We start from the raw sequence: 12,256 nt of genomic DNA on the forward strand, positions 1-12,256 counted from the left end.
ACTGTAGCTTCTCTTTGCCAGAAACAACAAAGTCACAGAGGGGGCCCCCGAGCCCCCGAGTGTTCAGTCACTGGGTCACTAGAGGGCATGAGGGGTTTATAGAGGAGCGCAGCACTGTACTTCTGGAGACTTTAATCTTTTCCAAAGTCTGCAGATGGTAGGGAAGGATGGTGAGAAAGGGAACTGCGAGCTGGGTGGGCACCCACACACCTCTCATGGGGCTGGTGTTGACAAAATCTGAAAGCCAGATCTGAGAAGTGGCCTCCTGGGGAGGGCTGGCTGGATGCCCTGATACCTGGAAAAGAGAGGAGCTGGCCCACCCAGACCCTTTAAGGCCCGTCTGGTAGAGGCTTGGCATCCTTGGAATACAGTCTCCATGTGGAGGCGACCCAGACCTCCCAGTCCTGCCACTTCTGCCAGGCCAGGGCCCCAACCCCAATCAGCACAATCACGGTGCACATGCGCAGGCGTGACTTGAACAGTGTCAATGGAAAGGCACACCCAGTAGAGAAGAAGACCAAGAAGATGGTGGCCAGCGTGAGGAGCAGGTTCAGAAATCGGAACACAAACTTCTGGGGACAGTGTCTGAAGTTCTCTGTCATCTTCACTTGAGTCACTTGCTGTAGAGTTTCCAGCTTGGATATACGACACTGGAAAGTTTCCATGACCTCCTGCAGGTGATAAAAACACAGGCCCTTGCCAGAGGTCAGAAGGAAGGTGCGGTCATTTACCTGAGTGCCTAAGGGTCGCACAGCAAGTGTTGGTGAGCTGAAGATTTAGGAGGGAAGTTGAGAGCCTAGAGCACCTATACGCTGAGGGCCCTGTCCTGGGAGGGTCCATGTTTCCCAGTAACAGTGAAGGTCTCATCTGACTTGGCCCTCATCCAGCATGGTCTGAGACTGAGAGCCTGGCCGTGAGAGAGCTGAGCAAGGTCAGGTGTAAGGTCTGAGGGTGTGGAAGAGAGTGAGGCTATCTGTCACAGGAGAGGGGGATCCATCATCCATGCTTGCCACTCCAGGGTCAAAAGCAGAGGTTCCCAGCTGGTATTCCCTGCACCCCCAGCAGCTTCTGGGTACTCATCAGCCCCCTTTACAGGTGGTTCTGGGCTCAAGTGTGAGAACTGCAATGCCCAAGTTCCCAGATCAGCTAAGGTGTGGGGAGAGGGGAAGTGCAGCATGAACATAAAGATTGGACCCCGCCAGGTCTAAAACAAATGTGGGAGTTGCCATTGAACCCTCAATGGGGGTACAGCTTGAATACCTGTCTCTTTCCTTGGTTTGGAGGTTACCAGAACAGATTCGCTCATCCTTGGCTTCTCTCCTCCCTGCATCCTTCTCACTGGCCCTTTCTCAAAAAGCTCCCCCGGGAGGAACTCACCCATATTTCCTTGGCTTTCTCATAGGAGAGATAGGCCATTTTCTCTTCAGTATAGGCCAGATTCTGTTTGAGACAGTAAATTTCATCCAGGTGCCGCTGCAGGTGCTCATTCACCAGTTCTGCCATCAGCGCTTGCCTTGGGAGCAAAAGAGAAAGTAATACTCCCTGAGTACCCCGCGCAGAGCTTGTGCTGGCAATGAGTGGTCCTATATCCAGACCAGACTTGGGTGCTCGCTTCGGCAGCACACCTAAAATAACTAAAGTGTAATATGCTAATTAGACCGGACAGCCGAACGACCTTCCGGACTTCCTTCCGGACGACCTTCTGGACGAAGCCGTGGCTGCGAGGGCTGAGGCTGTGGCTGCGAGGGCCCAGCCCCTTGCACGAATTTCGTGCATCGGGCCTCTAGTATACTAAAATTGGAATTATACAGAGGAGATTAGCATGACCCCTGTGCAAGGATGACACGCAAATTCATGAAGCATTCCATATTAAAAAAAAAGACTAGACTTGGGTTCAGGATCTGCCTTCCTCCTCTGGCCCACAGCTCCAGTCAAACCCAGCCTACTCCTTCCCGGTCTGCGCCTCAGCCACACCCACGCCGACAGTCACGTATCTCCTATATACCATTCCCCTTTTGTAACAGCTTTACCAAAATAGAGATAGACTAGAAGTTGTAGAAATCAAGATCTAAATTATCCCCGTATGCTATTAAATTCCATATGTATTCCCAGCACCAGTGTTTGGCATGCAGTAGTTATTCCATAAAAAATCTGTGGATTATAGAGATGGAGCAGCCACAAAAGACCACATAGTATATGCTTCTATTTATATGAAATGTCCAGAATAGACCAATCCAGAAAAAACGGAAACAGACTAGTGGTTGCCGAAGCTGGAGAAGGGGAAGGTGTGGAGTGACGACTAATAGGGCTGGGGTTTCTCTTTGGAGTGATGACAATGTTATGGTCTGTAATGAGATAGTGATGATGGTTGCACAACTCTGTGAAGATACTAAAGACTACTGAAGTGTACACCTTAAATGGATGAATTTTATGGTATGTGAATTATATCTCAATAAAGCTATTATTAAAGCAAATAACAAATATAGGAGTGTGGTCATGGTTGCACAATTCAGTAAATTTACTAAACATCATAAAAATGTACAGTTAAAACAGTGAATTTTTATGGCACATAAACTATATCTCAGTGGATCGTTAAAAAACATAAACAAGCCCGGCAGGTGTGACTCAGTGGTTGAGCACTGACCTAGGAACCAGGAGATCATGGTTCGATTCCCAGTCAGGGCACATGCCTGGGTTGTGGGCTTGATCCCCAGTGTGGGACATGCAGGAGGCAGCTGATCCATGATTCTCTCTCATTGTTGATGTTTCTATCTCTCTCTCCCTCTCCCTTCCTCTTTGCAATCAATATATATATATATATATATATATATATATATATATATATATATATATATCCTAGTATATATAAGATTTGAAGCAAAAATGCTAAATGTGAAAATTTGAGAAAGATCTGAGGTAGGTATATAATGTCGGTCATGTTATTCTCGACATTTCGCCTGAGTTTAGAATGTTTCATAATTTAAAAAATCTTTGAGGTTCTTCATTTGGGCAACAGGAAGACAGGTGGCTTCTAGAACTTTCTTTTAGGGAAGAGCCGAGGAAGGCTTGACCCAAGCCAGGGGCAGTGACACTGGAAAAGAGGAAAGGTACCAGAGAGCGCTGGAGTCCAGGGCAATGAAGGACCAGGCTGACGGCGGTGACTCTGACCTGCACAAGAACATAACCAATGGTGCTGTCATACGGACAGGGAATGTGAAGCAAGGAGGTAATTTGGTCCTATTTCGAGAACTTCACTGACACCTACATGTCGACGTCCCCCAGGGAGCTAATAAGCTGAACACTCATTTGTTGAAAGCCAATTCATCAAGAGCTGATTCATAACAATGTGTCAAGGAACATTCCATTAGTCTCTGCCCTGCTTCCTGTTGAGAAGAGAGTGGGCTGACAACATGGCTGAGGCTACTGCCCGCAGAGAGGGGCAGAGGCAGGGTGTCCACCCTGGAAGTAGATACCCCATGATTATCTTTCCATTACCATGAAAGATCCAGCCACAAGAACATTTAAGATATAAACTATATTCAAGTATACTTTCATGAATATATTCTCCATGAATATGCATGAAGTCAATGAATAGACTCTTCATTAATGTATTTCTAAGAATGTATTAATATATTCTTGAATGTATTCTTGAATAATTTAGTGGATAAGAAGATGTTAATTCGTAGGATATTCTCTCAGTCTCTCCTTCCCTTGCCCCCAGCCTCCTTACCCTCTGGCAGCAGTGCCCTGGCCTCGGCACAGCTGCCTCTTCTCATTGTCTCTTTTTTAGTCAAAGACCCCTCTCCATCCAGCTCCTACCATCACAGAGGCAAATAGAGCACTCTGAAAATTTTTCTTTTAAAAAATGTATATATTCTTGATTTTTTACAGACAGGAAGGGAGAGGGATAGAGAGTTAGAAACATCGATGAGAGAGAAACATCAATCAGCTGCCTCCTGCACACCTCCTACTGGGGATGTGCCCGCAACCAAGGTACATGCCCTTGACCGGAAATCGAACCTGGGACCCTTCAGTCCGCAAGCCGATGCGCTATCCACTGAGCCAACCCGGTTAGGGCTGAAAAATGTTCTTATGAAGACAGAATGATGACCAGTCAACCAAAATGCCCCCTAAATCTTCCAAAGCTGATAAGGCCGCCCTCTTCAATACAAATTATCCTAAACTGTATTGTTGGTGTGAAAGATTATACTCTTTTTTAAAATACATATTTTTATATTGATTTCAGAGAGGAAGGGAGAGGGAGAGAGATATAGAAACATCAATGATGAGAGAGAATCACTGATCAGCTGCCTCCTGCACGTCCCCTACCGGGGATGGAGCCCACAACCTGGGCCTGTGCCCTTGACTGGAATGGAACCCGAGACCCTTCAGTCCACAGGCTGATGCGCTATCCACTGAGCCAAACCAGCTAGGGCCAAAATATTATACTCCTGACTATACCCGAGGATTGGCTTTTGGGCAAATTGAGCTAGAACCCAGTGACCTGCAGGCTGGATGAGAAATCTAAGATAGAGAAACAGATGTGGGGGCGGGGCTCAAGCAGTAGGGGTAGGGCTGGAGAATGCGGCAGAGTGGGAGAAGTTCCTCCTGAGCATATGTGGACTCTAACTGCAATCACATACATCCTATAAGAGAGAGACGAGCCCTAACCAGTTTGGTTCAGTGGATAGAGCATCGGCCTGCGGACTGAAGAGTCCCAGGTTTGATTCCGGTCAAGGGCATGTACCTTGGTTGCGGGCACATCCCCAGTGGGGAGTGTGCAGGAGGCAGCTGAATCGATGTTTCTCTCTCATCACTGTTTCTAACTCTCTATCCCTCTCCCTTCCTCTCTGTAAACAATCAATAAAATATATTTTTTTAAAAAGAGAGAGAGAGGGCGCTTGTACACACAGTGAAGAAGAGAGATGTGGAGGATGCTAGCCTCGAAGACTGAAGTGATGTGGCCACAAGCAAAGGAGCCCAGCAGCCACCCAAAGCTGGAAGAGGCCAGGAATGGATTCTCACCTAGAGCCTCCAGAAGGAGCGTGGCCCTGCTGACACCCTGATGTCAGCCAAGAAAAGCTGATTCCAGACTTCTGACCTCCATAACTGTGACAGAATACATTTCTATTGTTTGAGGCCACCGAGTTTGGGGTAATTGGTTATGACAGTTGTAGGAAACTCCTCCAGGATGAGGACACTGCTCAACATCCTCCAATGCATAGCATAGCACCCACAGCACAGAATCAGCTGGTCCAAAATGTCAATAGTATTGCCCAGCCAGCGTGGCTCAGTGGTTGAGCATCGACCTGTGAACCAGGAGGTCACGGTTTGATTTCCGGTCAGGGCACATGCCCGGGTTGCAGGCTCAATCCCCAGGGTGGGGTGTGCACAAAGCAGCCGATCAATGATACTCTTTCATCATTGATGTTTCTATCTCTCCCTCTCTCTGAAATCAATAAAAATACACCGAGTGGCCAGATTATTATGATCTCTGAATGCACAATAATCTGGCCACTCAGTGTGTGTGTGTGTGTGTGTGTGTGTGTGTGTGTGTGTGTACGCGCGCGCACACACACACACACACACACACACACACACACACATATTAGAGGCCTGGTGCATCAATTCGTGCATGGGTGGGGTCCGGCCAGCCTGGCCAGGGGGAGGGGACATGGGCGGTTGGCCAGCCTGCCTGCTGGTTGAAATCCTGGTCGAGGGGACAATTTGCATATTAGCCTTTTATTATATAGGATATACACTGAGTGGCCAGATTATTATGCGTTCAGAGATCATAATAATCTGGCCACTCAGTGTATATTTTAAAAAGAAAAAGAAAAGAAAATCAACCCAACGCACAGTGGGGAGATGGCATTCCCCAGAAGGCAGTCATTTTCAGAATAAATGTCCCGGAAGTGACATTGTGCCCCAGTTCAGCCATGAGCACACACGAAGGGATCAGGGCTGTCAAGGCGACTCCAGTCCTGTTTACACACCATTCCAGCAGACAGGATGGCAAAGCGCCTCCCTAACTGATGGGCTATCTCCTGCCATTCCAGCTAGAGCCGCAGCTGCCAGACTGCCCAGTGGGGCCTAGAGCTGGAGCCTCATTTGTCAGCAGAGGGCCAAGCTGGTGTGCAACTGTGGACAGGGGGTGAGCCCTCTTCACCGAGGGGGCCCAGGCACCAAGGGAACCACTGAGCTGCTCCTCCCCCCTCCTCAGCTCCCTTTCAGCCTCCTGAAGACAGTCCTGGTGTTGTAGAGCGAAGGCGAGTGAACGACCACTGGAGCCCAGACCAAATTAAAATTTAGGGAGCCTTTATCAGCCAGCCAGCTGGCCAGCCAACCGGCAACTGCTCTGCCATTTTCCACGCAGAGAGTCCAGAGAGCAGCAGCGACCCTTTGTGTAGGACCCCTTTTAAGCCCATTAACTACATCCTGTTTTTGCAGAGCAAGCAACCCAAGACAAAACAGTTTTTCCTAAGTAACGTCAGAGTCATACAGGGTCATCCTGTTCTTCAGAAAGCTGACCGTGATCTATGAAAGAAGGCCTACGTGCTGGGAAGGGGCCATGAGACCCTATCTCAAGGCCTGGCCTGGTGTCAGCACTGACAATTCTATCTGGGGCATAGTCCACGGCCTCAGGAGTGCTCAAAAATTCCCACTCTCTAACACTGGGGGCTGTCCCCAGAGCCAAGGTGGCAGAAGGGGCTCCACCTCACCTGCATTTCTCCTCCTGAAGGCACTCCAGCAACAGCTGCAGGTCTCTGAAGTACATCTCCTTTAGGCCCTGATAGGACACCTGGAGGCCAAGGTGGACTTTCTGGGCTTCTTTGAGCTCTTCCTTCACCTTCTGCAGTAGCAAGTTTGCCTTCGACTCGGATGACGTCTCCGGCTGTGAGGCCGGCAATTGACTCTCCGGTGGGAGGGGCATGTCAGACGGGGTAGTGGCTAAGGCATCATTCCCACCTGGCTTGGGAGGCTCTAAAAATGGGGCCTTCTCCCAGGGCTGCTGGCCATTGTCCGGGCTGCTCTCCTCCTTTGCCACTGAGCCCTTGGGCTGGCAGCCCTTCTGCAGCTCCTGCAGCTGCTGGTGACACTGATGGAGCCTTCGCTCTATCTGGGCGATGGTGGCAGACGCCCGCTGGTTCACCTTCTCGAAGGCCTGGCGGATGTGCAGGGCCTGGCGCCGGTCGGCTTTGGACACCAGCTTGAGGTAGCTCTCGGTATTCTGGTCCCGGCTGGCCTTCTCCACTTTCAGTTGCTCTAAGAGGTAGAGGGTGCGGTGCTTGATGCTCTTCTGTAAGTTCCGGGCCATCTCGCCAGGCAACAGGCTGGAGTGGCCACTAAAGCCCTCCTCGCTGGGTGACAAGGATCTGGATCTGCACGAGGGAATGTTGGAGGGGGGGATTGCACTTGGGTTCTTGGTGTATTCCGCCTGCATTGGGAAACAAAGAAAAAATCGGGTACTTCTCCATAAGCTGCACATAGTAGGAGAATTGAGCACACGATTGCCTCACTCTATAAAAATACTTACACGTATGCAGAGATACTTACGTGTGTTAAGATTTATGCATTTGAGATGGGCCCAGCACAGACCAGAGAAGTCAATTTCATCTTCCGGACCCCTCTCCCCTCCTTTTCAGCACCCGACTTCTTGCTTTATGGGTGTACCTCACAGCGACCCCAGATGGCTAGAGTACTCCCTCCACACACACCCATTCTGTTCTTGGGATTCCTCTCTTTCAAGAATTACCAACTGTGCAGCTCATTTTATTAGAAACTGATCTTGTCCTAGCCGGTTTGGCTCAGTGGAGAGAGCGTCGGCCTGCAGACTGAAGGGTCCCAGGTTCAATTCTGGCCAAGGGCACATGCCCGGGTTGCGGGCTCGATCCCCATTAAGGGGTGCGCAGGAGGCAGCCGTTCGGTGATTCTCTCTTATCATTGATGTTTCTATCTCTCCCTCTTCCTTCCTCTCTGAAATCAATAAAATATATATATATATATATATATATATATATATATATATATATATATATAATGTTCTTGTAAAGTAGGGCATAAACTCATTCCCATGAAGCCATACACCTTGCTGTATTGCTACTGCCGGGCAGACTGAAGAGATAGCAGAGTCTTAACTGGTTTGGGTTAGTGCAGTGGTTGGCAAACTCAGTCAACAGAGTGACAAACTGCAGCTTGCGAGCCGCAGTTTGCCGACCACTGGGTTAGTGGTTAGAGTGTCAGCCTGCAGACTGAAGGGTCTCGGGTTCGATTCCAGTCAAGTGCATGTACCTCTGTTGCAGGCTCGGTCCCCAGCCCAGGTCAGGGCGCATGCGTGCGGGAGGCAACCAACCGATGTTTCTTTCTCTGTCTCTCCCCCTCCCTTCCATTCTCTCTCTAAAAAAAAAAAAAAATCAATGGAAAAAAATATCCTAGGGTGAGGATTAACAACAAAAAGGATAGTCAGAGAGCTTTGCAACTTAGCAGATTTGTTCCTTTATTCAGTCATTCATTCAACACATACTTCCTGATTGCCTACTGTGTGTTACAGAAGCCAGATACATTCCTTGTTCTGACATAGAGCAAGCATGTCAAATTCACAGCCCACGGGCCGCATGCGGCCTAAAACGAATATTTTTGCGGCCCAGCCAATATAACGGTATGTAAGAAACGTTTTAATAAAAATTTCATAACTTAATTTTATCACTATAAATAAATATCAACAATATCCTATTATACATAATTATTAATAACAAACTACAATGTTTGCTAATAACTGATGACTATAATTGTGGTGCATTCATTTCCTTTATGCGCCTTACACGCAGGCGCACCATTTCTCTCCACTCACACTAGCAGCGAATATTTTAGCAGCCGATGGCCACGTCTTTAGTCTTGTACTAACTTGTTTGGTGTGTGCAACAGGAAATATTTCTCTTTCGGAGAACAAGAAAAATAGGTTTATTTGTGTGACGCTTATTAATTTGTGCAGTTATTCAGTGTCTGGTAAGTGAATGTTCAAGAAAAAATGTTAATTTTTATTAAAATGTTCTGTTATTTTATGTCAGTGATGACTCATGTATTTCAGCTCTTTGTATTCAGCGTGTCTCTCTTGAAATAAACCTGCGTTTCTATGAAAGTGGAAGCTTTTGTTTTTTTGCGGCCCGCATACACTTCAACCTTGGTTATTTGGCCCGTGTTAGCCTTTGAGTTTGACATGCTGGTCCTAGAGCTCATAGGCCAGAATGGAAAATTATATTGCGACACAAATGAATGAGTCTCTCACATGGCGAAGGATGACAAAAAGAGTCTACAACTCTGGGGCCTCTTAAAAGTTTGCTTGGGAGAGGCATGGGGGACATCTGTAATACTGTCAACAGTCAAAAAAATATATATATATATATACCTTTAAAAATTCGCTGACCCCTGCTTTAAACTATATTTGTATATACCATTGGTAAATGAAAGAACTAAATAATTGTTTAAAAGGAAATAGGAAATAGAGAAAATTAAAGTTTGCTAATGACTTGTTCTGCTGGGGAATTTTATAGATATCACATCAAACTCAAAATTGAGAGAAAAATGTTGGCGAAAAAAAATTAAAGGTGCCCTGGCCTGTGTGCTCAGTGGTAGAGCATCGGCCCATGCAAAGAAGGGTCTCGGTTTCAATTCCTGGTCAAGGGCACGTACCTGGGTTGCAAGTTTGTTCCTAGGACCCTGGTCGAGACACATGCTGGATCTCTCTCCTTCCTCCCTTCCACTCTTTCTAAAAAATTTTTTTTTTAATTTAAAGGTAACCAGAAGAAAAGGAAAAAAAATTAAAGGTAATCACTCAGGAAAAGCCAGGTACATAACATCCAAGTAACCAAGGGGACACATAAATGGAACCTGATTATGCCAAAAAAAAAATGAAGGAAAGGAGGAAGAAAAAGAAAGAAGATCTTTGGTTAAACTGAAAATATAAAATAGGATGTCAGAAAGATGTGATTATCAATGGCTATATACCATGTACTTGAGGAGGAGACTCAATACCGTAAATATGTTAGGCCTCTACATATTGACCTATAAATTCAAAAAAATCCCAATTAAAAATGCAACGGGCCCAGCCAGCGTGGCTCAGTGGTTGAGTGTCAGCCTGCGGACTGAAGGGTCTATAAACCAGGAGGTCACGGTTCAGTTCCCAGTCAGAGCACATGCCCCAGTTCGATCCGCAGTGTGGGGTGTGCAGAAGGCAGCCGATCAATGATTCTCACCATTGATGTTTCTCTCTCTTTCACCTCTTCCCTTCCTCTCTGAAATCAATACAAATATATTTTAAAAACACAATGGGAATTTCTTATGGATCTTACAAATAGTTTTCAAATTTTATTTGGAAGAAAATGTGCAAAAAAAAAGCTAAGAAATTTTTGTAAAAGAATAATAAATATGGTCTTGAGACAATTGGCTTTTTGAAAAATATTAAATTAGAGTGTTTCCTGATAATCATATCTATAATAATAAAAGCGTAATATGCTAAATAGATCGGACAACCGACGGTCTGGAAGGGTTTCCTTCTAGACAAAGCCGCAGCTGGCCCGCTGAGGCAGAGGCAGCAGAGACCCCTGGCCACTCTGGCGGCAGCGGTGGTGGCGGCGGCGGTGGCGGCGGCGGTGGCGGCGGCAGCGGCAGCCAAGGCCCTTGCACGAATTTCCTGCATCAGGCCTCTAGTGTAAAGTTGAGACAGAATAAAGAACTGGGCATAAAAATGAAACCGTAAAAGTGCGAGGATGACATGATAGGAATATTTTTTATAATCTTTGTGTAGAGAAGATCTTTCTAAACGACTCAAATCAAAATGCCAGGAAGCAAAAGATTTACATATTTTACTGCCTAAAAGTGTTTTAAAACATTCTTATGAGGAGAAAAAAGCATAAAGTTAGATTTTGGTTCAAACACTTGCTTCTTCTTAAAAATAAAGTATCTCTGTTAACATTTTTTTTAAAGTAACAGATTGAGGGGAAAAAAGATTTGCTATATCTCTAATAGATATAGCAAAGAAGCCTTACAAATCAGGAAGCTACAGAGAGAGAATCCAATGTAAAAACAGTAAGGGATAGCAATAGAGATTTCAGAAAGAATAGACCACGAACGGCAAGAAACACGAACGGCAATAAACGACTGCAGGGAACTTGGGCAAACGTAAACCAAAGCCTTTACTAAATACGATTTTCTCATCCATCAGAATGTCACACATTAAAAAGGCTAACAATAGTCAGTGCGGATGATGTGAGGAAATGAACACTCGTGTATTTTGCAAGTAGGAGCACACATAGGAGCAGGGTTTTTCTCGAGCAGTCAGAGGTATCGATGAAAAATATCCATGTCCTTGAACCGAGCAAGAACGGAATCGGCTTGCGATCTAGCCGCGTTCAGGGACGCGGGAGCTCTCAGGGGCTCGGCAGTTTTCAAGATGGTTCCCAGCGGTTCAACTTAGGGTATAGTGTTGTGGACATGGTGCGGCTTGGGAGCAAGGCTGGGTCTTGGTAGCCCGTCTCAAAATCCGAGAGACACGAGGTCTCCGAGACACAGTGTGACCTTCATACGGACGGGGACCTTCATACAGAAAGGCATCGGGAACCCCCTCAAGTCAGGCCCCCTGGGAAAGCTGCTGGCCAGCGTTAGGCTAATGCCACCGAAACTCTCACCCGGGTCTTGCCATACACAAGATTCCAGAAAGAAAGGTCAGCGCCGAGACACCTGCTGCCTCAGAACCCTCAGCCTGCCTCCTGTGCTGTGAAGTCGACCTAGGAGCCGGGCTGTTATTGGGTGAAGGAAAGGGTACCCCAAAATTGTAAAATTACAGCGTACTCTTTTAATAGTGTGATAAAATGTGCAAAACAAACTTCAGCATTGTAGCTGTTTTTGAACTGTGTGAATCGAGAACTACTTTACTATTTCCGCCATCTTGTCACCTACCATAGTATCTAGTTCCAGACTTTCTGGATAACTCAAAAGTAGATCCTGGACATCCCCCCCCCGACTCCCCCCCCGACTCCCCCCCCCCCGACCCCCCCCCCCATGTACAACACAAAAAGTAGACCCTGAATTCATGTACAGAGGCAGTCCTCTTTGAATTAATAACACGAGGGAAGATATAAAGAAATTAACTGATTTGGGAAAATATCATATATGCAAATGAAATATCATATATGCAAATGAAAAGTGTTCAAAATCCACTTAATTGGGCGCGCGCGGAGGGATCCACGCGCGCGCGGAA

At 46.6% G+C, this 12,256-nt stretch overlaps 1 protein-coding gene across 1 annotated transcript; it reads right to left on the reverse strand.

Moving 5' to 3' along the window:
- Positions 1-329: 329 nt before the first annotated feature.
- TEX28 (testis expressed 28) lies at positions 330-7,444 on the reverse strand (the record flags this gene model as incomplete). The annotated part of the gene is made up of 3 exons (XM_079765711.1): positions 330-671; positions 1,378-1,513; positions 6,723-7,444. 3 exons carry the CDS (start codon positions 7,442-7,444, stop codon positions 330-332), a joined length of 1,200 nt encoding a protein of 399 aa, XP_079621837.1.
- Between the last annotated feature and the right edge of the window lie 4,812 nt (positions 7,445-12,256).

The sequence above is a fragment of the Cnephaeus nilssonii genome, assembly GCF_951640355.1.
Source record: "Cnephaeus nilssonii genome assembly, chromosome: X".
Lineage (NCBI taxonomy): Eukaryota > Metazoa > Chordata > Mammalia > Chiroptera > Vespertilionidae > Cnephaeus > Cnephaeus nilssonii.